Below are 26,654 nucleotides of genomic sequence, written 5' to 3' on the forward strand. Positions count from 1 at the left end.
TCATTTTTTTAGATCAAATAATTGACAGTTCAATGCATTTTAATGAATATCAAATTTTATAGTTTATAAACTCTAGTTTTGAGTTAAAAGCCAGCCCCTTTTGCTACTCCTGGATTGGGAATTACTTCTTAGCTAGGTTAAGTACTATACTGGTCTGATTATAAAGTGCATTCATGTAAATATTTTTAACATGAACTACAATTAATTAATTAATTACAGAAACTATCAGTAATTAATTACTCAGATTTTCTAGATCTATCAGTAATTTAGATTTTAGCTTCATCCAATTTTCTTGTTTCAATCCTTCGTTTTCGAGATCCTTTCTTTGCTTTTCATAAGCTAATTTAGTGATGGAGTTTCTTAGATACAATTTTTATCAAATAGAAGAATTGCAATTGAGTGAATATATATAGCCAAAAGATAAGAACTCTATATTGATGATGTTAATGTCAAAACTACAAAAACATCTCAGTTACTAAAGAAAGTTGGAAAAAAAAAAAAAAAATTTAAAGAACTAAAGCTGGAAGATCTACCTTAATATTTACAATGTTAGTTGTGGGCAATATTAGAGAGGAAAAAGAAAAAAAGAAGAAGAAAAAAGAAGCATCAAACTCATGTCGGTATAAGAGCTAGTATTTGGGTCTTAATTCTTCCCATGCACATCTGTATCTCTCTATAAATTGGCAGATTCTGCGGACAGTAAGGCTGCAAGCTTGTAACAGCAGAATCTATTATCTGAGCCACATTTGTTGGGGGATACTGTCTTTCAGTACACATCTACACATCAGGAGAAGATAGTGTTTACCGTATAGATGAACGAAAACAAAAGGGTGTTCAAATGAATGAGTTACAGGAAGGATGGAAAACGGTGGTAGCATTCCAGAACTAGTAGCAGCAGTTAACGTTACTATAAAATAATTCAAGAAACAGCATGAATCTAGCTCATAATATAATTCTCATGCTTATGGCACTTGAATTTGCTATGGTTAGTGGAATAAATGACTTGTTCTATGCCAATACCGCCAAGTATTTATAGCAATGGAGTTCTTGAGTTACCTGTATCATGAGCACAGTTGACACACATGATGTGATAAGATCTGAAAGAATTCGTGTCTCATTATCTGAATCCCGCAGTTTGAAACCAACAGACATAGGTTCTGATGCGCTAGAAACTGACCCATTCTGCTGATTCAAGCTGTCATTTACTTGCTCTTGTGACCTATTCCCAGGAACCCTAGAGTAAGATGCTAATTGCCCTTTGTCTATGTCATCCAAAGCCTCACTGATCCTCAAAAATGCATCTTCCCCTTCGTTCATAGACGATACTGCCTGAAAGTGCATTGCATTAAGAGACAAGTTAACTTTTGAGCTCAACAAAAGTTCAAAAAAAGATCCATGATACCTTAATAGCTGCATCCACCATTGCTGATGCTTTTGATCTTGAGCCCTTGACAATTTTAAGTATTTCAGATCCTGAATCCTGAGAAGTTAAAGAATCATCCAGAGAACTCCTCAAGCAACCTAAGAAAGTAGAAGTCACTGAGGGCTTGGGTCGTGTAGGCGGGGGGCTGCCATGCTGCTGCAAAATTAGCAGGGCAGAGGAAACCTGAAATTGGGAAAAATCAACCAGAAGTAGCTGCAAGGTTAAAAACACAGTTATAAACTTTAAGGGAAAACATAAAGCAAAAAGATAAATTCATGGAAGCTATATGCCTGGCTTTGGACTTCATTTAGCAAAAGTGTAGCAATATGCTTTCTAGAGGTTCCATTTTCTAAATATCGAAACCTATTCATTTGGTTTCCAAAGAAAACTCACTATTCCAGGCCTTCAATCTCAAGAAATGGCAGCAAAAATCTCCAATGACCAAGAGGATGGAGTACACAAAATTTTAGAACAGCAAGGCTAATAGATGGGAAATGTGTGGATCAGGTGAAAATAGGTCCAGGAACTAGAAAAACATAGTTCCTCAGATCCCTCTTTAAAGTTCATTTACCAAACTGATCTTGTTCCTAAACCATTATAATGTGATGGCAGTGCTGCATGTCGCAACATCCAATGCTTGTTTACTTCAAATGAGATCCCACACGAGTATAAAAATGCATATATCTCTTAAAATATAGATACTGGATAAGAATATATTATTGAAAGAAGAAAAAACAAAGCGACAAATTATTACCTTTTCATCTAGTGCACGATTCAGCAAAGAAAGAGCCTGTATATCAGCTTCCCTTGCTTGGTTATGTGCTGTGACACATGATTGGCTGTGCATTGTTTGTTGTGCACTAACAGGGCTAGTTTCTGATACCTTAGCTTGCGGTATGGCATAACTTGTATCCACCTGCACAGCACAAGTAAAAGTGAGTCGAGTTGGACCCCTATTCTAGTTCTATGAATAACAAATTGTACTTCTATAATAAAGGTGGACAGCTGATTAGACTTTGGTTAACAATGTTTTCTACCATGCACATCGTCAATGATGAAGACATTTGAATCAATTAAAATTCAAAAAATAGCATTCTTTTTAACACAGAGAAAAAGATATTTGTCCAATGACAGAGTAAGTTAAAATACAATTTTTTTAGAAGATCCGAGTATTAGAAATGGTAACTTCTAAAAACTTCAAAGATAAGTTTCAATTTGGGAGACATTTTAATTACAAAATATGAAACATATTTACTTTAACAGTCAATGCAGAAATCAGATATGCTATAATAAGCATAAAGGCTTTTTGGCTAAGTGCGTATCTCAATCTTGGAGAAGAATGGTAGGTATCAAAGCGAAAAAGAAGAAGCAAGATTAGGCTGCATTTTCAGTTGTATGCTGCAGTTATCATCCAGATTTATCAAATGTCTACAGAAAGACCGCTCCATGGAAATTTCAAGTGAATTTAACTGGCATGCAGATTTACCTGCTTTACCAGAGTATTCACGGGAGCGCCTACGCCTTCCAGCTGCCCAGTAAAAGGAAATCTCATGGACCCACTAAAATTTGGATACCCATTCATTTGTGGCTCTTTAGATACCAAAGAACATTTATCAACATCAAAGTTCTGTCTCCTCAGAGCTTCTGGCACGTAGTCCAATGGATTTAAAGGCATGCAATCAATATCCTACAATAAAAGTTCCTGTTAGGACCCAAAATCTGTAAAGAATAATTGGAAAGATTTCCATGTAATATTATATTTGACATGTAACAGAAACTTTCCCTTCAGTTTATTAAGTAACTTCAAATATCTTATTGTTGCTGCAACATCATTAATTGCCAATATAAAACGCAAAAGGAAAAAAAGCAAATAAATAATTAAAAATGCATAGCTGGATAAGTATAATATGACAAACAATTGCTTGAGCAATTACCATGACAAATTCAACTCCAAGATCACTAGAATCAAACATAATACTGCACTTAGTATGATCAACTGTAAGTACTTTTCCATCATGAAGTTCCCTTGTTTTTGGATGAATAGCAATTACTCGTTTTCCAACCGATAAAGGACGAGCTAAATCTGTTGGAAGTCCTTCCCTAGCACCAGCGCGAAGTTCAGCATAATGTTTTCTCACAGAATCTCGATATTGTTCAAGTTTCTCCCTCTCTTCATATAAAAAACGTTCAGAAAACCTCCGAGGTTTACCAAGAGAACTGAAAGACAAGCAGATGCACCATTAAGAATCCCAACTTCCAAATATTGAATAGTTTTATCCCCATAAATAAATGTAACATAAGTCAGGAAATATACCTTCTTATGACACCCCATTCTACCCGTGTAAGCCTTGGAATATGCTCAAGTCCAACATGAGTTAGATAATCCACAAACTCCCTTTTGGCAAACCAAGGGTAATCTATAGCACTGTAGAACCATTCAAAAGTGCACCATCTACGTGCTAAAGGACATGACAGGCAACGAGAAAGCTTTTCCTGAAATTCAATTAACACGTATATAAGAGCAGGCATGCTTCACAAACCAAGATTTCCTAAAACATCAACAGATCGATTTTACCTTTAGAAGAAGCACTCTTTCTTCTTGCGGAAAAGAGTTTGTATTAGGTTGGTTATTGACAATGTTGCCTGAGGAGCTCCCCTCTTTTTTGATTAATCTTCTGGTCAGGTCCATCTTCCGTTTACGTTGCCGTTTGGCTGGCAAGCTAACTGAGTTAACGGCAGACACTTGTGTAGTTGACATTGTCAAATCAGCCCCTGATGTTTTGGCTGGTTTCCACTGTTCTGACTTAGCAGAAATTTGACCATTGTGTTTCCCCTTGGTCATCGACTTTTTGTCTTCTTCTAGGAACTCCTGCCATATAAACATGAATGAAGCAATGGATAAACTAAATCCTAAAAAGAAAGAATAAAATATCACATACATATATGAGCAATTGATAAAGGAACATTGGAATCCATGACCTAAAAACCCAATGTATTATCAGAGAACTACCCAAATATCGGTAATGTAAAGACACATATCAGAGATCCACTAATACATATTTTAAGCCAAAAGTTCTTTAAGCATCTTCAAGATAGAGCCTAATTGAGTGCGTATATTAACAACCAATAATTACAAAAAGAGAGTTCTTAAAAACTAGACAGAATGATTGCAGCTAATTATTAAAAAATCTATTTTATCTTGAAAAAGAATATCTTTAACAGTTTTAAATGACTAGAGTTGGTAGCATGATGGAAACTAGCAAGATTCCTTCTCCAATCATTACAAAACTTTTATCAGAAGTGGGAAATACTCCTCAACCAAGCTAGTCCACAAACTGAATTCCTGATTCTAATTTATTCATGTGTTTGTCACATCATAAGGACTGAAATTTCTCTCAACAATTATGAGAAGAAATATGTTATATTACAAGAATGAAAACAACGTAGAGGAGTGTAAGCTACTCTCCAGAAAAGATAAACATAAGAAAAAAAAAAACAAAGAAGAGAGAGAAGGTAAAAAATAATTCACAACGAAATTTCCCTAATATCAAGCTAGCACATGATGCATAAAAGCTTTCAAGTCAAATGATGAGCTACTTGCATACCTCACTGTCTACATATTTGTTTTGACAAGAATCCTTCAGAATTTCCTGCAGCTTGAACAAATAATGGTTCTTGTCACAGAAGAAGTCGCCTGACCATTTTCTAGAAAGAGTAGATATAGAGGAAATCTCTGAAAACTTACCTTTGGCCCCAAAGATTTACGTTTCCTTTTGCAAGGATTACTGGTAGATTGAGGAGCTCTCTTTACATCAGGAACAGCTTTAGCATCAACTGACCAGTACCTTCCAAGTTTAGACTTTTTAGGGTTAGTACCCTCAATCCCTCTTATTGAACGGACAGTTTTTTCTTTTGGGGCCTGGTATTTTATTTTGTCCGTATAATTTGTGGATGTAGCTTCAGGCGTACTAGACTTGTCATCCGCATCAGCCATGGTTTGTTCATCCTTCAATTGAGCAGATGATTCTAGATTGAACAGAAAATAACAAAAATGAGCTCTAATATGTAAGATCATATAAATAGAGATGGAGAAAAGGACAAATAAGAGACGTTGCATTAGCAACAAATTTCTGATATGTTAATTGCTTCATTTTGTAATGCCTCAACTCCAGCATCACTGGCCCAATAACATTTTAGACCAAAACCACTAGCTTTCAAATTCTTAAGTTATACTAGTAGTGGTAGACTTGAATACTTTAAGGGCCACCAATCACAGTTTATCAGATTTGATAAATTTTTTTTATTTTTTTATGGAGGCAACACAACACAATTGCAATCAGAATCAAGAGACCAGTAAGGTCCAAAATCACACAAACAAGGAGGCACCGAATTGACATATGCTATTTGTAACACCCACAGTCCAAGCATCATTAGCACAAGAACATTTGGGGTCCAAACCACCATCTATTAAAAACTTGAGCTCAATGGCTTCAATCAATTACACTTCTATCCAGTGTAGGATAAAGATATCACAGATTATGTTGCATGTAAATCTAGAATATACACTATATTTGATATCTAATTTGACAAGTTCAATTCAGATACTAGATGCAACATGTTGATTAAATATTAAGTGCATGAAATATCTTGATATCTACAAAGAAACAGTTATAAAAGTAAAACAGGAACAGTCAAAACTTACCAGATTCAACAGTAGATACTGGCAACATTAAAGTCGACAAATCAGCCAACGTTTGGAGAGCATCCAATGCAGAGCTTTCATCTGTGTATGGAGCAACAACAACAAAAAGAATTTTATTTCAATTCACATCGATGATTGGAGTTATATGGATTCTAAGGTACTAGATGAACATTGTTGCAGGGAAACCATTAGAACCCTATCTTCCCGGTTATCTGGTTAGCTAGAATGTACCTCCGAAGAAAAGTTCCTTGCTTCTCTTCTTCCGGACCTGTGAACACTGCTGTGTTTTGACATTTAAAATGTCAATGTCAAGTTTCCCTCTTGGAGAACTGCCTTTAAGTCCTTCAGTTCCGCTGCATGCTTCTTCATCAGAATTGTTGGTTCCAATTTCTTCAATTTTCACGTTCTTTCCATAGAACTTTTTCCCTTTTCGAAGAACTTCTACGGTACCTACTCCTTCAATATCTGTTAAGGAGCCTCGATCTCTGACATAAGTTCCATTTTCACATTTCCTGCTTCCTCTACCACCTTCTACCCAATCTTCATGAATTGAAGCATCATGAAGGTTGGACTAGTCACATGCAAAGGAAACAAATCATCTAAATCAAGAGCACAGAAAAATAATACAGGCATTAGAACAATTACTGGAAGAAAATTATATGAATGAAAAAGAACCTTCTCCCAGCTCCCAACAGATGAAGTTTTGTTGGGCTCTTTTTTGCGGTAAGGTTTCAGAGAAACTTTGGGAGAATCTCCCAATTGAGATGCTTCTGCTAAAGCCAATGCTGCCACACGGGCATCATCTTCGTTAGCAACAACATCAGACTTTCTAAATAATTTGGTTGGTGCAATGGAGCTTTCTCTGTCACCTTTCTTGTGTAGGTATGAGACAGGGACACGAGGAGTCCTTTTTCCAGTTGCACGGAGATGGGTACCTAAGAAAAGTTCAGAACTATCAGCAGTGCAATTCACACTTCAAATAAATACCACGAACGACAGGTGTATTTAATTTATGCCTTCCTGCTGATAATGAAGGGCTATCAAGCCACTGGAAATAAACCAAAAGAAAAAAAAAAACAACCATCAAAGTTTTAACTAAATGATTTAGTTAGAAGTCATTGTCACACTAAAGAACTTGGACATCATGGAAGAATTCTAGGGTACATCAAAACCATCTCATTGACCAGAAATAATTGTCAACTCTTTTCTTGCATGCCTAACTAAAGGGAGGTATTTACCATAAGATTGTACCCTCTTCAACATTGAGAGGCACCCATCACCCGATGTAACTAGTTGAGAATTATAGTTATCTTCTTTTGAGTTACTAAGCTGAACTTTCACTCGCTTGCGTTTCTGAGGCTTCAATGGTACTCCAAAAGCATCATCACTCTCTCTTTCACTATCACTACCTTCCTGTCAATTCACAGCAAAGATATGATTTTTCAGCAATTAAATGACAGCTATAAATTCAGAGAGTAATGAGTATTTGCCACTTTCTTTGAAAAAATTAAAACATAAAAAACAAAATGAAAAGAGCTAAGAGCATATAGTGTGAAGGACACGAGACTTCTTTCTAAGGTAACAACTTGAAGTAGAAGTTCTGTTCCCCCTCCACCAAACCCCCAAAAAAAACCCAGTGAAAAGGCAAATATTCTAGAAAGATTAACATGGATAAGTAACCAAATTAAGGGAGTATAACAAGAAGAGCCAAACTTCTAAACATAGACTGTGAAATAACTGATTGGGTGGAGAAGAGATCAAACTCTATCAATTAATTTTGTTCTAACAAGATTGGCATGTAGACACAAATCTGAATGCAAACAAATCCAAATGCAAACTAACCACTTTTAACCCAATACCTCTTTTTTTGATGAATTAAGACACTACCTTTTGTTTCAGTGCCAGGGAAACAATTAAGTCGAGTAATGCAATTATCCAAAAAGCTTACAATCAAATAGGAAAGGACAAACTTTATTACTTGTATTATTTTCTAAGATAATCTAACTTAAAGTTAGTAGCGATGATGCTAATTATGAGAAATCACATTCTTCAGCATATATAGAAGGTTGAGACCTAAAAATTCAAAATCAAATCTCACCAGGACGTTATAATGGTCTGTCATCATTGCTATTAAGCCCACTACGGAAGCTGTTCCGTCTGGTAGGGATAAGTATGCCTGAAAGTTTAAAGTGCATAAATGTAAAAATGTTTACAACAAGAAAATATACCAAAAACTATAGCTTATGCTATCAAAAATTGTAACTGCTATATTTAAGAACTAGCAGAAAAGCAAAATACCAACTAATAGAATCAAGGGACAGAAGGGTATTACTGGTAGTCTAAAAAATCCAGAATGATTATGGTAATTGTTTAAGCAATTAGCATAGACTATACACACCCGGTTCATATTATAAAGGGCCTCCACCATGTCGACAGATCTATTCCGCACTAGAGAAGCTACCTGGACATACAACAAAGCGAAAAGAAAATATTTTAATAGGCAATCCTCCTCAAAAAAGCCACCAAATGAATAAACACTATGCCACCTTCTTCCAATCCTTTCCATATTTCCGGTAGGCTTCATAAAAACGTGCAAGCTCTCCCTTGGTCCACTGTGGTCCTAATTTATCAGACAGTTTCCTCTTCTGAGAAGAAAAAGTATGATAGTTAAGTCACCAAAAAAACATCCAATCATACAGAAGTCCCACAGAGAAAGGAAGGCGGGTGGGGGGAGAGATTTATTGCAAGATTTTGCAATTCCTTGAATATGGGTTTCTTAAAAAAGAATGTCTCGATTTAAAAATCCAGTCTACATTTTAACGTGTTTCAAGAAAAAAGGCCTCAAAGTCATAAGAATGTTGTAAAAAAGTGAACCCTATTATTAACGTCAGAGACTGAGGATCATTCTCAACCAAACTTCAAAAGCAAAAACTCCACAGAGTACAACACCGTATGAAATATTTGCACCAGTACGAAGATATGAAATTTTTCAAGGAAAAGTCATCAGGTTTCAGCTTTTGACAGCTCAAGTCTCAGCAAAAGGGCATAACCATTAATACTCACCCGCTGCTTAGTTTTGCTTGAGTTCGCAAAACTTTTGTCTGGAGAGATTTCATTTGAAAATCGCTTGTTCACGCTCCTTGATTTCCTTGTTGGTGCCATCACTATCCAGATCAGTCTAACCATTAGTTGGCGAATCAAATTGGTTGATCAGAATGGAGAGAATACTAATGATCTACCACCCCACAAATCGATAGAACTAGTGTATTCCCAGATTACTTAAAGGCGTTCAACATCAATGTTTTTAACCTTCCCCGAAGATTTAAAAAAAAATGCTGGAGAAAAACCCATTCCAGAAAAGAAATTTGAATGACAGAATTGGAGTTTGTATTCAAATTCTACGAGACACCCAAAACTCACGTATCAGCGAAAACCCCAAATTCAAATTCACTATGGAATGCCCTCAAGGATTCAGTTAAAAAACCACAACACTAATTCAAAAACGCCAAGAGCCATTCAACCATCAGCAGGATCACTTTCCAAGAACAATCAACAAGAAAAATTTCAAGCCAAGACATGCATTTTCATAAAAAGTAGAACCGGAAATTTGAAATTCACTTCAAAAAACCCAAAACGAATTTACTCGTCTTCAACGGCGGTTTCAAGAAACAGCTTCAAAACCCACCTGAAATCGAGAAGCTCTTTCCTTCCCCCCCCCCGGGAAGACAAGTCACAGAAACTTTGAATCCAAAAATTTTCCAGGAAAAAGAAGCCAAACAGAACCAAAATTTTCAAAAGAGAACAAAAAAGCCAAAACTTTTAAACCCTACCGTACAGATCGAAGGCCACACGCTTGCCGATTAGTTCTCCGAGATCTGATTCCGGACCATAAACAACACGATGGAGTAACGGGGTGAGAAAGTGAAGATCTTTTTCCCGGAGAGCGGGTTTTAGAGAGAGAACATTTTAGAGAGAGAAAATCTGCGAGAGAGGAGAGAGAGAGAGAGAGACAGAGAGTGAGGCGTTGCCGCGAAACTTGAATATAAAGGTTGTTCAGCCAATCAGATTCTTTCATTTTTTGTTTTTAATTTTTTTTTTTATTTTTTCTTTTTCTCAGTGGCATCTTTCGTTGTGAGAGGACGACTATAGACCTATCCTGGTCCCTTAATCTCCGTACACGTGGACATGATATTAATTGTACGGCTCGATATCAGGGTTTCGTTCGGTGCACTGTGCGGGTAACATTAGCAGATTATATTTGAAAGTTTTGCGAGTGTACTTGTGAAGAGTCCCTGAACTTCTCCATAATTTCACAGAGATCCCTAAACTTCTCCATAATTTCACGGAGATCCTAAATTTCTTGAATTTTAACTTTCGACCCCGGAAGTGCCTTGTATAAACCAGATTTGGCATCCTAATTTCAAAATTAAGGGGGATTGAGAGTGACAAAACTAATTTATAAGAATTTAGTTTTGTAAATTATGTAATTTTTTTATGTTTAAATATTTTAATTTCATCAAAATAATTATTTTCTAATTCATATTTTTTTAATTATATGGTTTTGTATTAACATTTAAATCACAAAATCACAATATATGTGGTGTTAAAAATAATTTGTTTCTAATAAATTTAATTTTGAGTAACACAATATAAATAAATAAAAAAATTCTGATTATACTTAAAAATATAGATTGCTATTGTAGAAAAATTTTGAACTTATAGTATTGTTGTAAAAATTAAAAAAAAATAAAGTAAATTAACATTCAAAATATGACTTCAATATTTTTTAGTTATATTTCATAAATAGACACATAAAACAAACACATATGAATTCATTGATATAAATAATTACTGTATATGATGATATAAATACAAAATTATTGAGAAAAATTTATGAATTCATTTTACATATTAATATGAAATGATATGATTTCTGCAAAGTGAAAAAAGTCATTGAACCAATTCATATACATATAATCTGATTCATGCAAATAAATTTTTTCACACCTGAAATTCATTTCTTCCAAACATAAACTTAAAAAGAAGGTTGGTAGTTCAGCAGATAAGACAGATATAAGGCTTTTAAGAAGAATGGAAATCCTCCTCAGGACTGTTGCCAAATCTAACCTTCCTGCTCGAATTCCTTTCGAGCTGAGTTTGGATTACTGAGTCAAGGCGAGGCGAAAGCATCATCTTCCCCTCCCTTCGATTTCTGGAAGGGATTGTGTACGAGAGTAAATTCTCATGGAAACTGATCACTGGTTGCACAGTAACCGCGCCACAGCTTCACTCATCTTTCAATTACACGTCTACTGTTTCTAAATTCTCCGTAATCTGTATCCTTGCCATAATCAGTAGACCTTCTACGCTGTTGATTTCCAAATCTTTCTCGTTTAGGTCTGTTGAAACTCTGCTGCTCACGACTCCTGTCACTTGTTCTCCACCTACCAGAGTCATTCTGTTGAAATCCTCTCTTATTACCCCAAGACCCCCGAGATACTGCATCGTAATCATCATCCAGTGGATTCCTTCTGGTGTTAGTTCTCCCTTTGGATCTAGCCTGCCTAATCCTACCAAAGCCCCCATCATTAAAACTCTTTCCTTTCCCGCGGTTTCCTACTTTATTTCCAGCTGACTTATTTCTCCAAGAATGTAGGTCATCGTCACTGTCTGATACTGAACCACTGAAAGAACCTGAACTTCTTGTACTCTTAAAATTCCCTCTGCCTTTTCTTTGTCTGTCACCAAAATCCCTACCAAGATTATCATCTATATCCGAGTCAACTCCAAGTTCTTCATCCGAGCCAAAGCTCAATCCCCTCTTAGGACCTCTTCCTCTATCTCTATGTCTAGAATCAGCAATATGACTGGATTTCCAGTTGGGGTGAACAGAAATCTCTTCATCTGAATCAGAGCTCAATTCATCATTTTCTGAGCCAGAGAAAGCTTGTCTTCGCTGCACATATTTAGTTGTCTTATTTGAAGATGGGGTCCTGCGATGAGCAAATGAATTGCTATTGGACATTTCACTGTCTTCTGATTCAGAAAATCCTTCAACTTCAGAAAAATCATTAGAAGAAAACTTCCTGACTGGTTGTTTCTGAGTGTCAATCTCATAGCTGTCAACGTCATCTTCATCAAAATCGTCAAACCCCGTGCCTGGCCTACCATGGTCAGGAGCAGCGTATTCTCTTCTGCTGGATCTTGGAACTCCTTTAGCCCCACTGAATTCATCTTCAGGTCCTTTAAAATTTGTCTGACGAGCTTTACTGTCCAAAGGAATATCTTCACCCATCACAGAAGAATCTGCATACTCGAAAGCAGCAACATCTGCCCCATCTGATTCATTATCATCGAAGTCAAAATTCCAGGCATTAGAAACCTCGTGCCTGCTGCCAACCTTCTTCAACCCCATATTGAGCCCATGCTGCTTTTCTAATGTTTTAGTTTCTACTAATTCATCAGGTGGCCGTTTGCAGTCACAATGGAAACATGTCACATTTCTCCGATAGTTTAAGAAGTTGCATCTACCACAGTGCAAAAAGGACAGTAAGCAAAGGAACAAAACAATAAGGTAAGCTTAACAACTGCAGAGGTACTTGAATATAATTGAGGTATTTAAGTGAAAATCATGCAAACAAGGCAGTCAAACAGGGTAGCAGCAAGGGAGAAAAAGTATATTATTACAAAAACATACTCGGGGCATTCCCATTCTCCTGGAAGAAGCTGTCTCTTTGGCCGTTTAGCGTCACATTGTAGGCAAACTGTGTTTTTCGCAAAATTCATGAAATCACACCTGATAAGAATTTCAGGATATTTTGTGAATTAGAAAATCTCTAGAACTCAAAGAAAGCTAGACAACATAAGTTTCATCTCATGCCCTTAAACTAATAATAGGCTATAGCGTCAATATATTATATACATGGCTAATTATTTATTACATCTCAATGATGGACTCCGAACCAAGGATGTCTATTGGGTAACTTTACTAGAAAAATTAATACAGACTGTAAATTAGATCTTGCAAACTGAAAAAAAAAAAAAAAACAAATGTAGTCGCAAAGAACAAGTCATGAACTTTGAGTTTTGAGATATATCACATACTTGGGACATAACCAATCACCTTTCTTCATCTCAACATCATCACGTCCTACCCGTTTCTTTGGAGGGGGAGGAGGTTGCTTCACTTTTGGTGGAGGCTTCTTTATCACTGGAGGCGGAAGATTTGGATCTATTGGAACAGAACTCAGCTTAACTACCTCATGAAGCAACTTGCGGACTACATTCTTAACCGATTTTTGTTTTAGAACAGATTTATTGACCAAAGATCCATCCAATGGATCAAAACCATATGTCAGCAGGACACGCATGACGTCAATTGTGCGTGCCTCATCCTCTTTATTTGTTAGCAGATATCCTTTCTCACATGATGTCCTTAAACTGCAGGAACTACAGACCTGATATTATATATAGACGGTCATCATGTGAAGAGCAATCTGTAAGCTATTAATAAACTGTTTGAAAATCAGATAAATATTGGGAACAAAAAAATAAATAAAGTGAATATTAATCACCACAACATGCTCATATCATCAATTTTTTTTTTCCAAATGAAGTTAAAGAGTTCAATCAGAGTCTTTTTTTAAAAAAAATAATAACTTAAGAGTAAATTTGATGCAAGGGGAAAAATGAATGAAGGATCTTACACTTTTCTAAGTTCGATGTTTTTTGGTTTGAGAAGACAAGTATCCTAGTTCTTTGAATTCATACCATGTATAACAGTCCCATTTACTAAAGTCAAGCGGATAACATAACTACAGCATATCATATATAGCAGCTATCTTTCCAAATGAAACAAAATTATGAATTATTAAGAAAAACAGATTTTATTGAAAAGGAGAGAGGAGGCAGATGTATTGTGGAGTATTCTACTAATAGCCTAAGTAGTTAAGGAAGCAAACTCACATCTCCTTCATCAAGGTGGACATGCTTTCTCAATAACTTTGCAGAGAAAACCACTTTCTTGTCTGTACTTGGGCAGCCATAACCCACCAGAAGTTGAATATCCTGTCTTGACAGTGACCTGAAATCAACTTCTATCTCAGCAAAACCTAACAGAGTAACATGAAAAGAAACAAGTTCCCATAGAAAATGCATGAATACAGTGTCACTCCGGGTGGATTTTCTTTGACAAGAAAATAAACAAATCATTCACAAACTCCCAAAGAGGTGCCACCCATAAACAAAAGGACAGAAACCTTTGAGAAAAGATTGAAAATACCACAAATAGTTCCATTGCAAAGATCCAAAAGCTCTTACTCATTACAAAAAAGCATGCCTGTTAAACTGGAGCCATTGGTCCTTACAAATGCTACAGAAGCTCCCGATCAGCAAATGCTCTTATATTCACTCATTTAAAACCGCAAAAATAGAGGTAAAGAACTAGGAATAGCATTTTTCAGCTCTTGCAATGCTTGGAAGCCAACAAAGCCAAATTTTTTCTTTAAGAGATCCTGCAACTCTTGGCTGCCACCCACTTTATCCAAGGAAAAAAAATGTGTTAACTCCCAAAATAAGAGCTTTAGAGGTTGACTTCACATCAAAAGCCCCTCATTTTAAGACCCAACCTCACCTTATAGTCCAAAATAACATTGAACCTACAGTCACACAAAATCTTGAAAAGACATAATAAACATGGCTCTAAAGTGTTAAGTTATCCATTTTATCTAAATAGAGTTCAAAATTCAATCATCAAACATGAAATTTTTGCAAACAGGGAGAAACAATCTAAATCTGAATCTAAAGAATATTAAAATCCTGACATTTTATGTAATCTAGGATTATTAAATAAGGGAGTGATCTAATCATCTATCACTATGTTACTCCCCAGTAAGAAAACCAGCTAAAAACTAGTGCTTTTTTGCAGGAGCACAACAGTGTATGGACTAGATATACCATAGGATGCTTCTTCATGTTCATTACACTTTTTTCATCATAACTAACCCTTCAAAATTCAATCTTTCCCAATCAGTTTAGTTTGGTATCATCTATCCTAATGAGGTCCAAAACCCCAAACACTGTAAAAGCCTCTAACTTTAGATCAAGTCTATCCAATTCCTGTTAGTTTTATTAGCATTGGCAACTAAATGCTATGCAAAAGATATCAAACCGGTTGACTTACATTTATAAGTCTACACGAAAGAGTACCGTTTCTCATATAAAAACCATAATATAACTAAATGCTAAACCCCAGACTATACAAAAACACATTAATCAGTTTCATTAAATTTGCAACCCTTCACGTCAAAAGTAACAAAAGTAACACGGATCCTGCAAAAACACAAACCTTAAGATATCAAACCGGTCTTTTCCAAAATTGAGACAGGCGGTCTGAACTGTCTTAAAATCCCTAAAGAAATCAACCCCCACATCCTCAACTACTCCATCAACCTCAGAAACATCAATCCCTAAATCTTGCACCATCTTGTCCTCATCTCTTCTACGATGATCAAAGTAGTTCTGGTGCACCAACCTTTCCATCAACTCTATCCACTCGGGCCAAGGGTGCACCAACTCCACCGGCCCTTTCTTTCTCAACTCCACTGAACTGGTTCCAGCCAACCCGGCGGTGCTTGACGGCTCCAACTCGGCAGCAACTGGTTCTACTTCTGACCCCGGTACAGTTTGCCGGGAATCGAAGGATTCGGGGTTCGGATGCTGTTGTTGCTGGTGGGTTTGTTTGGATTGACGCCAGGAACGTATCATTTGCAGGGTTCGGTCCTGTTGGGAGCGCTGCTTCTCAATGGCATCGATTTGGTCGAACACGAAGCTCATGCGAGCAGAGAGGGAAGAAGGTTTTGGGGGCTCCGGCGAAGGATTCTGTCCTTGACGAAGGGGAGAGGCGGAAAAGAGCTTTATAGAAGGAATGGAGGATCGGAAAAGATGATGGTTTTTGAAAGGACGAGGGGCAGAGAGAGAAAGACATCTGAGGAAGAGAAGAGAGAATGGTGTTTGTGCCATTTTTGGAAGACAGAGAAAAAAATATAGAGAGAGTTCAGGTAACATGACGAGCAAAGTCCTCCATGGGAATCAAATTGAAAGGTCCACTGTGGAACGAGGCAAAAGGCTTTTAGATCCTTAAACCCTTCGACGACAACGACGAGAAGGGTAAAACCTCGTCGAGAACCTTCAAAACCCCCCGTATGATCATGGAGTAAAAATCATAAAATCTTTACTCTTTTATTAATTAGAGTAAATAAAGTTAATTAGACTATGATTTTATTAATAAGATATAAGTATTTTTTTTTATTATTATTATTTTTTTTTTCCAACAATATACAATTAGATACATACATATATATATAATGATAATTCAGAATAGTGTAAGTACACACGCACACACACAATCGAATATATTTGCAACATGGGTATATACATAAAAGCCAATATATCAGTAATATATTAAATAAATATATTAACAAGTTCAGCACACAGACAGAGTTTACAAGTTTATCAGTAATATGTCAAATAATTTCTATACTTTGAAATTATAATTGTTAGTGGATTTTAATTATTTAATGCACAAATATTTTAGATTAATTTGCTCAAAAACAAGCAAATTCTTTTGAATTTAAAGTTTAAAATTTGCAATAAATTTTCATGGTTTATCCTTAATTGCACAGAAGAATACTTCAATTGTTGAAACAGAACAAATCAAATCTTATACACCTACAAAGTAACAAAGTAAACTAAAAATACAGAAAAAAAAAATGATGAACAATGGCAAGAAAAGAAAAGGGAGAACAGATAATGAAAAACCATTAATCATCATTGTGGGTACACCATGATTGTTAATACACACACACACACATCTACCTTTACACTGTGATACATTACAAACAACATATATGCTAAGCAACAGTATTCTAATGTAACACACAACATACAGGGAGCAAATAGTGAAACACTCTTCAATTACCCGACTAAGAGCAAAACCAATCAACCATACACTTTGGGTAGGAACTTCGTGTATAACAACTGTACAAAAAGACTTGAGCCTCTCGGAGAACACCAAGCAAGCAAGACTGGTGCTTCATCTCACTTTCAAACAAGCCAGTTGCCACATCCCCAACACATTTGCTTTCGGATCTGGATGCCGGCGAATTATTAACGAGTGATTATCTGCAGAGGAGCGTTTGAGTTCTGCATAACAAGGTTCGCAAAATCAATGTCCGGTACGGTTGTTACGAAAAAATATAAATTTGGCTTAAATGTGAAAAAATTTAGTAATAATGCATGACCTTGTCAAATGAAGATAGTAAGTCAATAAAGGAAAACTAACTTTCTGTAAGAACTAAAACATAGTTAAAAACGTTATAAAAAATTTAAATTTATGGTATCTGCTTAAGATTAAATTTATGTGCAATTGAGAGACTTCTACCATTCTAGACTTTCTGCTAGGTAATGAAAATGCAGCTCATGCCCCCATAATTATTATAACAAAAACTACGCAGTCATAATTGTTTACAAGTACATGATAACGAAATTAAAGCAGGATAAGCCCGAAACCGATACCAAGTTCTACCAGTTACAGACTTTCATATCACATTAGAAAAAGTACAGAAAAAAATCTGTGGGTACCCACCACCATTGGCATATCTACACTGAAAATAGACCTTTCACTTACCCTTTAAATCCAATATTAGAACCACTCAATCATACACATTGGATAGAAACCTTTGTCTCTGGCAACAGCGGAAAGAGCCTTGAGCTCTTTCTGAACTTTAAGCCTCTCATAGAACACTGAACAAGCAAGACTTACGCACTTTACCCCGCTTTCAACAAGCCAATCACCACCTCCACAATGTCGACATATCTGCAATAAAACCCAGTACGAGTGAATTAAGAATGAGAGCATCAAATCCTGATGAACTCGACAAAATCGGTATTGTTGTTTAGACTGGAACTTCGTCTGAAACTGAAACCTTACCATAAAGATGGATGGTTTATCAAATGAAAAATACGAGTGAATAAGATAAATTCTTTTGTGAATTGAAACATGATCAGAAATATTTGTAAACATTTTATGCACGAGTGAAAATTTTATGTTATCTGCCTAAATCCTCACAGGGCATCAACATGTAAAAATGTGGAAGAAAATTATTGACCAAGATATTCCACACTGACAATCAACTCCTAAAATTAAATAGATCTTATAAAAATGTATAAATACTCACAGCAGAAAGGCAATGCATATCTCTCTCCAATTTTGAAGTCCTCCCAGTAACAGCTGCTGCTGCAGCACGTCCACTTTGCAAGCACTTATTGCATAAATGAGCTGATGTCTGGACTAAATCACCACATAATAAGCAATGTTTTGATAGATAGTAATATTCAATTCTAGTTCGACTTGAGTTTGAAGAATGTAATTGGCGCTTCGAAAAAGTATCCCTGGCAGGGCGGGGCATCTCCGAAAACCACCTATTCAAGTCAGCTCCAACAAGTCCAAACACCCGCTGCAAAGCTGGAATTATCTGTTTGTTAATGTAATACAAGTCATTCAATCTGTAAGGTGAATCAATGACCAAAAGGTCCAATGGATCCACCACCATATCAACCAAACGAGCCCCAGGCTCGCCATGGATCACAACATAAGGCACTCGCTCAGCATACCGAGGCTCTGCCCTGGGATCTGCTCTCATTGCTTTCATGGCTACAATAGCTGCTGGTGGAAGCAAGGAAGGAACCCTTGAGCTGTAGGTACCCAAGCGAACTTCTTTTGCAAAAACAAAATCCTGAAACGACACCCTGCCAGATAGAATCCTTTTCCATTGACGTTGTAAGTATGCTTTAACCTGTGAATACAACGAGGGAAATATCAGAACATGACAAGATTCTAAGTCAATTCTCAGGACTGAAAATTAAAGCATTGATAAAGAAGTGAATGAGTATCCACCTCAGAGATATCCTGATGTTCAAAAAATAGTCTTAGTGACTGCTCCATTGTTTTGGAAACAGCTCCACAGGTGTCTCTGCGAACTGTTTCAATACCTTTGGCATCAAATAAAGGTTCAGTCTGTTCCGGACTCTCGTAACTATAACCAACATAGCGCTTCTTTGTAAGCAGAAAACATGGGTGATAGACCTTTTCCATCTTCAACACAACTGGATTTGGATTCATCGCAGTTACTGCAGATGCAATCTCTTGCCCAATTTGAAGGGCTTCTTTTACAGTACGCCCCTTCAAGAGGACAAACATGCTGTAGAAAATAGAACATTTTCAGCTTGTCAAGGCTAAACTATGTAAAACAGAACCAAAGGAAGATGGAGACAAGAATTCTTACAAATCATTAGCATGTCCCTGAAAAGATGCCAGAGGCACACTTTTAATTTTTTATGAAAAAGAAGTATTATCAAATAGAGAAAGAGAAGTACAACTACGGACAACTGGCTATGATCCCTAAAGAAAGAAAACAAAAGGAGAAGAACAGGAAAAAACCAGCAAGCTAGACAGGTGATATCCGATCAAGCTCTGTGCTAAATAGAAAAAGAATAATATTTAAATTACCCATGTCTCTTAATCCAAAACATCATTCAAAAGACATCTTAATCTCAAAAAAGATAAAGGAAATACAGAATGAGTTATGCCTAAATAGATTAAAACTTATGATTCTTTTAATGTAAAACTACTATATTACTTAGGAGTCTATTTGAGGAGTATTACTATAACTTTAGTAACTTAAAATTTTTATTTTTATTAGTATTTTTCTATGTGTATTAGGATTAATATTCCTAATATTATTAGTATTAATTTCTTATCTTTATCAGGATTAGTTTTTTCTTTTTGAAATAAAAAGTATAAATCATATTAATTGGTACCAAGAAAATGTCATCCCATATATATATTATTTACATATATTTCCAAAATGTCACCAAGATCCTCCAAATCCTCTGTAGAATAAAGAGGATGGTACAAAATAAAAAAAAACCATAGGTGTAGAATCATCTGTTCCTAATCCTATCAAAATCCCTAAATCATCAATTCTCTCAAAAAATTTTCGATTCGTCTCCTTCCGTATCACTTAGAAAATGGTGAGTGGAATAAGGTCCAGGGTCCACAAATTTCCTTCACCAACTGATGCTCTTCCAGACCCAGATTTCATTTCTGACCGAACGAGTCATTGCTTAACTGATACCCAATTCTTATCAGGGTTAGTATTTCTAATTTTACTACTTTATTATTTCTTATTTCAATTCTAGTTAGGAAAAGTTACTTAGAGATTATTATACATAGATTTATAATTTTATTTATTGATCAGTCAAGTATTCAATACTATCTTTGAAAATTTTTCATAATTGATTGTGTGATTCAATTAATCCTTAGATGTGATACCTAAAAACCCTATGTGTGATATCTAGGTCTTTTTCCAATTTCCTAGTAGGAAAATTAACCATAATTCCTACATCAATTTGGTATTTAAAGCTAAGATAGTCCTACACCCAAATTCTTAAAACCTTACACCCAAACAGTCACAAACCTATCTGAAAAGAAAATCACAAAAAATAAGAAAAACCTTAAAACAGCTGCCATTGTCCACCCCCTGAAGCCCTGCCATAGAACTCCACTGGGAACTGCCATACTCACCGACACAAACTCCCACAGCTACTGCCTCTCATGAATCTGGACTTCTGAAATGTTGTCTCCTACACTGGCCTTTGATCTGGAGCACCTCTAGTTGAGCTGACCGCCCACGCTCGCTGCCAATCCAGTGACCAGAAGCTGGCACATGAACCCCACGCGAGTGCACCCATGAGTAGGCCTTTTTGTTTTGTGCTCTCTTTGACTTTTTAAGCAAGTTTGACTAGATTGTTTAACCTAAACTGGCAAAAGGTAATTCATGCTATTCTTCTTATTTTACAGTCTCTTTTGTGAAAGTTTGCGATAAAAAAAGTTTAAAGTATGTGGAATCGTGAGAAGAGAATGAGTCATCACTCAAGGATGACAGAGTTGACAAGTTTTTCTTGATTGTAGTTAAGCACAATTATGCGGTTGACGTTGAAAAAAAACCCAAAGTATTCTCCAATTTTCAAAATAGTACACGCTGTGAAAATAAATAGGAAAAACTTGTTATTTATAAAAAATATTGCGAAAAATCTTATTTTAATCTACAGTTGAATGATTCAATCTTCAGACGCAACCACATCCCCAACTATACAGGCTAGTATGGACAGATAAATTGAATATTTTGATAACTCAACAAAGTCTTATTTCTATTTGTCATGGTACTAGTAGTGATCCAATCTTGTGCGATGTAGTTTTATGATGTTCACACATATTCTTCTAAGTCAACCTTGCTTTATGATCGAAACGCTTAGTATGATGAGATTACTAACATTTCTCGTTTTATGCATGACATAAAAGATGTAGTTCTAAAGTTTTTCACTACAGAAGAGATGAATAAATGTAAACGTCCAAAAGGACTTGCAGTCAGTGAAAAATATAAAGAAAAGAAGATAAAGAGAGGAGCCCATTGAAGTTGAGAAACAAGAATAACTGCCATGTCTTCTTAAAAGTAAAAATATTGAAGTTATTCAAGACCTTTCACTACCTACGGAGAGTTTTATAAAAGATCAATTCGAGAAGGAACCTAAACCAATAATTGGATCCAATGATGTTCAGCTTAGAGATAAAGTATAAGTCTCAATTGGTCAATATGTTGAATTCATTTTCCAACCAGGATCTCATACTCATCAACAATTAGTGTTTCTATTACATTTGCTATTTAAAAAAACAACCATGCATAGAGTTTGTTAAATTTTCATAAGGAAGCTCGAACATCAAGGTTTATATCATTTGTCACTTTAAAACTCGTGGATAAGTTCTCTCCAACTAGAGAAGAATGATGCAAACTATGCCTAAATATATTAGAAGTTATAATTTTTTTCAATGTAAAACTACTATATTATTTAGAAGTCTATATTATTGAAAAGTATTATTACAATTTTAGTAAATTAGAATTTTTATTTTTATTAATATTTTTTTATGTGTATTAGAATTAGTCTTTCTAATATTATTAGTATTAGTTCCTTATTCTTATTAGAATTAGTATTCTTAAGTTTACTATTTTACTACTTTTTAAAAGATAAAAAATATAAAATGTATATTCACAAGATATTAAGGAGGTACCACCCATTTACAAAAGATTTACAATTATGTTAATATATCAATAACATTCCCAAAATCCTCCACCCTATAAATGTCATGACTCAACATCAAAGAACCCAAATAATGAAACCATCTATCCTTGATCTTAGGCTTCCCACCCTCAATATTCTCAAAAGTTTTACTATTCCTTTCTTTTTATAAAACCCAAAAAATAATTAGCATAATAAGCTTTATAAAACTTCTCTTTTTACATAACCCTTCCCAAACCCAAATCTCGTCTCTCACCGTTCTTGCTATAACCCAGTTAATTCCTAACAGGCTGTAGACTATTATCCATAATTCATAAGTCTTTGGGCACCATAAGAGAAAATGATTACAGGATTCTGCAACTTTCTTGCATAAATAACACTCATTCACCATTATTTTGCCTCTTGTCATCAGTTTGTCAATCGTCAAAATGCATTGACGACTTACCTTACAGGCAAAAAAAGCTACCCTTTGGAGCGCCTTCACTTTCCATATCTACTATGCTGGGAAATTAGTAAACCCTTTTGCCTCTTTTCCCACCAGATAGCTTTAATAAGACTTAACATCGAATTTCTACTTTGTTTCAGTTTCCACACAATATGGTCTCTGTTATCATTAACGTGCACTGTTCATAATAGCTATAGCAATGCTTGATATTCTTAAACTTCCCAGTCGTTCAGATTCCTGTTAACATTTACAATCCACTCTCTGTTACCATTACCTTCTCTATATGCGTCCTTAATAATCATATTCTTCAATTGTGCAATAACAAATATCCTTTGGAACTGCCTATTAAGACTACCCCCATCCATCCACTCATCCAAGCAAAACCAGATTCTGTAACCCCTACCTAACCTCCAGTTAATGAAAACCTAAAGTTTAGGCCGATCCATAAGGGTTTTCCTCCATAGTCTCAAGCCATGCAGTCTCACCTCACATCTCCTGACCCCACCATCATCAAACTTCCTCCAACGGGCCTCAATAACACTCTTCCACAGTCTATCCTCATCCTTCACGAACCTCCACATCCATTTACCTTGTTGAGCCACGTTCATCTCAGCAAGAGATCTCCAACCCAAACCCCCTTGTTTAACAGGTACTTTTACATCCTCCCACTTCACTGGTGATATATCTCATGTTCATCTAAGTAAGAAACCCACTACTACTTTACTACTTATTTTAATTCTAGTTAGAAAAAACTACTTATAGATTATTATAAATAGTTTTCTAATTTCACTTATTGATCATTCAAGTATTCAATAATATCTTTGAGAATTTCTCATAATTGATTGTGTAACTCACTCAATTTTTAGATGCGATGTCTAAGAACCCTATGTATGATATCTAGGGCCTTTCCCAATTGCTTGGTAGGTAAAGTAGCCCTATTATGTCCTACATCAAAAAGTGAGAGACATGATCTCCAAAAATCATGTGTTTCTTTCCAACCAAATTAACCACAACCCAGCAAAATAGCCCTGATTCATGACAGCCTTGTTGAATGTGTGTAAATAATATTTTTGATACTTACTGGCAACTAGAGGTTGACTAGTACCTGTCAGTATCGCCATAAACAACTTTGGCCTTCCACCTATCATTTGCATTGACTAATGAAATAGCCTTCTCAAGTGTCCTACGGCCACATTGGACTATGCTGTCTGCAAGCTCGCCACATGGCATACGACCACTAAAGCCAGCTGCTGTATAACCATATGTTACATTTGCTATGAGCTTCAAAGCAAGCTGTCTAGCATTAAATATCTGAAAGAAAGTGAAATCTGTTAGATGGACTTGTATACTCATGCCTTTGAAAATATACAATCTACACTAGAGTCACAAGGACAGAGAATCTAACATTTGTTAAACTCAGAGTTTGTTTCACAATTTAGATTCAACAACAAGATACATAACCATGATATTCAAAAAAAAAATCTAGTCCCATACATCTGTATCAGTTTAATCTGATAAAAAAAAGAAAAGAAAAGAGCCACACAAACAAATAGAGCAAGAAGATCCCATAAGCTCTGCCATTGAAATTATTTGCATTTTACCACACCTACTGTAACAGAATTCACATAAAAATGTTAATTTCTGATAAACCAAAATTAGGGAAAAAGATATACAAAAGATGGTTTTAAGCAAAACACCATCAATAAGCACAAAAATAGAGCAAGAATCTATTGGATAGGAGGTGGGCTTTTATTTTAGGAAGTTGACATACCCGTTGAAGAACTTGCTGTGAAGGAGCTAACTTCTTCATTGCCTGTTTCAGCATTATTCTAGTAGAAAGTATTTCCTCTAAGAGCCGAGGTAGTACACCTTTCCTAAGCTGTACAATTTTCCCAAAATAAAAAAGGACATAACATTCTTCTTTCCCGAGAAGAAATACATGATAATCACAACTTTCAAGAAATTATAGTACAACTCTCAAGAAAGATAACATTATAGAACAGCTCAAAGACAAATATAATACAATTGAAACTGGATACAACTGGAGAAAGAGAGAAAAGAAACACATAAATCAGAGAAAGAGAGAATAAAGAGCTCAAAGTCAAATCTCAAATGTCAAATACCTTGTTATCCCCTTCTGTCCTCTCCCAACCCTTCCGATTACGACAATTAAAAAACAAGAATATTTTAGCCATGAGTTTCAACCTTTTCCAGTCATTAAAAGATTGAACAATGACAATCAAAGGAACAAACCATAACCAAACAAAAGCCTCAAATTTCTCAAATTAAAAACCAAATAAAAGCAATCAATTTATTGAGAATGTGTGATTAATTTCACAGTTTCTAGACAATAACTGTTACCTTAACTAAATTGAAACAAGAAGCAAACACAATATGGCACATGCCTTCCACACTAAGCTCAAAGAGGAAAGAGAGTTAGTTCCATTACTGACACACAAGACAATACACTGCTAGTAGTTGCTGTAAGGGAGTAGACACACAATTGTGTTTCAAATCCATGAATAGTGATGTGTCTATAACTTCCAAACAAGACATGCCTACAGTTGCATACACCAGATAAGAGAGGACAATTCTCTGAAGCAAAATTGTACAAGAGAATTACCTTGGAAGGCACATACATAACACCGTTAGGCGTGAGCAGAACTTGATTTTTTAAGTCGTGTAAAACATGTGGATCCGGTGAAAATGAACTGACCCCCAGAGTATTTGCCTTTGAAGGTACAACCTTTCCGAGACATGTACAAAAGCAAAGGTTGTATGCAATTACCATTGAGGGATAAAGAGACTGGAAATCCAAAACAACAACTGGGTCTGTATAAAAATGAGATTCTGGCTCCATTACAAGAGGTAAACACTCCATTGCAGGTTGAGAAGCAACCTAGAAAGACAAAGATTTTGCTCACATTCTCTTATCCACAACTAATACAAATGATATGAGAAAATATGAAAGCACAACCAGGAGCATAAATAATGATGAAGTAAATTTTTAAGGGGTAAAAAATCTGAATTTGCTTGAGAAACTGCATGATGTCAGAACAGAAGAAGATTAACAATGAAAGTTAGAGAACTTGCTAAGAAATAAGCAACATAGCTGCAGGCTGAAAACCAGTTTATCAAGTGGAAAGGTTTTCAAAATGAATAAGAATCACATGCATAAAACAATTTTTACGAAACATTTTTAATAGCCATTTCCTGAAGTACGGCAAGGAAAAGAAAGATCAAAAGAAACACCGAAACTGACACTTCAGAACACATGTTAAAAATTAAATATTATAAAAGAATTTGTCTTTGAAAAACCTTCGGTCAGATTTTATTAAATAAAGATTGATCACAAATAAACTCCATTTGTTAGAACAGCTTCCATTGAGTCTCTGCACCTATCCCCCTTTTCTCGCTTTCTGAACTCTTGTGTTTGTTCTCGTAAAACAGGATTTGGTTCAGGATTGCCCATTTTTAATTCCAGAGTTTCTCTGAATTTGAAAGTTATCACTTAGTAGGTTTCCTTCAAAGAGTATACTCATATAAGAGTAAGTAGCATCACATCGTGAACTAAGGAGGCTTGTGACATCAGTAGGGAAAGTCAGAGGTTACCTGTGAGTTCCCAGGAGATATGGCAAGATAATTTTGTGTATGAGCCAATCTCAAAAACATAGATTCGACACGATACTGTGAGCCTCGAGAGAGAACAGAAAAGAAGTCAATACCAAATACACGAGCAAGTTCTGATGTTCGATTTATCTGCACAGGTAGACATAAGATAGCAATGAAAATAAGGAGAGTAGAAGGTAAAACAAGATAAAAATTGCTAATCAGATTTCATTTGGCTACCAGTGACTTAACAGAATTCAATGTCATGCATTTATTCTTCT

The 26,654-nt window shown here is 35.6% G+C and overlaps 2 protein-coding genes across 4 annotated transcripts in view; both read right to left on the reverse strand.

The window, feature by feature from the left end:
* Nucleotides 1-408: 408 nt before the first annotated feature.
* Nucleotides 409-10,149, reverse strand: ALY2 (ALWAYS EARLY 2). Of its 3 annotated transcripts, XM_088214859.1 has the most exons (20): nt 9,956-10,149; nt 9,189-9,289; nt 8,672-8,770; nt 8,524-8,586; nt 8,224-8,301; nt 7,364-7,538; nt 6,995-7,060; nt 6,801-6,910; nt 6,357-6,696; nt 6,126-6,206; nt 5,169-5,449; nt 5,029-5,079; nt 3,999-4,292; nt 3,738-3,916; nt 3,358-3,640; nt 2,910-3,110; nt 2,178-2,339; nt 1,403-1,606; nt 1,057-1,329; nt 409-777 (listed from the first exon to the last, which is right to left on the reverse strand). In XM_088214859.1, the coding sequence occupies exons 2-20, from the start codon at nt 9,285-9,287 to the stop codon at nt 613-615; spliced, it is 3,204 nt and encodes a 1,067-aa protein (XP_088070985.1). In that variant the 5' UTR covers nt 9,288-9,289; nt 9,956-10,149; the 3' UTR covers nt 409-612. The 3 variants fall into 3 exon arrangements, with proteins under 3 accessions (XP_088070985.1, XP_088070984.1, XP_088070983.1); XM_088214858.1 differs by having other exon boundaries at nt 5,029-5,073; nt 6,801-7,060; nt 9,956-10,148; XM_088214857.1 differs by having other exon boundaries at nt 6,801-7,060; nt 9,956-10,148.
* Nucleotides 10,150-10,937: 788 nt separating this feature from the next.
* LOC110815295 (zinc finger (Ran-binding) family protein) overlaps nt 10,938-26,654 on the reverse strand; it is a 30,251-nt gene continuing 14,534 nt past the window's right edge. The window contains 12 exon segments of the mRNA XM_088214862.1: nt 10,938-12,652; nt 12,823-12,921; nt 13,230-13,582; nt 14,091-14,208; nt 15,472-16,150; nt 17,817-18,000; nt 18,362-18,979; nt 19,081-19,384; nt 23,870-24,075; nt 24,536-24,643; nt 25,388-25,663; nt 26,377-26,523. Of these exon segments, the coding sequence (XP_088070988.1) occupies nt 11,416-12,652; nt 12,823-12,921; nt 13,230-13,582; nt 14,091-14,208; nt 15,472-16,150; nt 17,817-18,000; nt 18,362-18,979; nt 19,081-19,384; nt 23,870-24,075; nt 24,536-24,643; nt 25,388-25,663; nt 26,377-26,523 (4,329 nt within the window). The 3' untranslated portion in view covers nt 10,938-11,415.

Source organism: Carica papaya, chromosome 3 (assembly GCF_054855325.1).
Source record: "Carica papaya isolate Zhongbai chromosome 3, ASM5485532v1, whole genome shotgun sequence".
Classification (NCBI taxonomy): domain Eukaryota; kingdom Viridiplantae; phylum Streptophyta; class Magnoliopsida; order Brassicales; family Caricaceae; genus Carica; species Carica papaya.

Excerpts from the sequence above, each read along its gene's own strand:
- ALY2 (XM_088214857.1), bottom strand. The coding sequence starts at position 9,287 with ATGGCACCAACAAGGAAATCAAGGAGCGTGAACAAGCGATTTTCAAAT. Across the intron at positions 8,587-8,671 it reads ATGGAAAGGATTGGAAGAAG|GTAGCTTCTCTAGTGCGGAA; the intron begins GTGGCATAGTGT and ends TTGTATGTCCAG. Across the intron at positions 5,080-5,168 it reads GTAAATCTTTGGGGCCAAAG|CTGCAGGAAATTCTGAAGGA; the intron begins GTAAGTTTTCAG and ends TATTTGTTCAAG.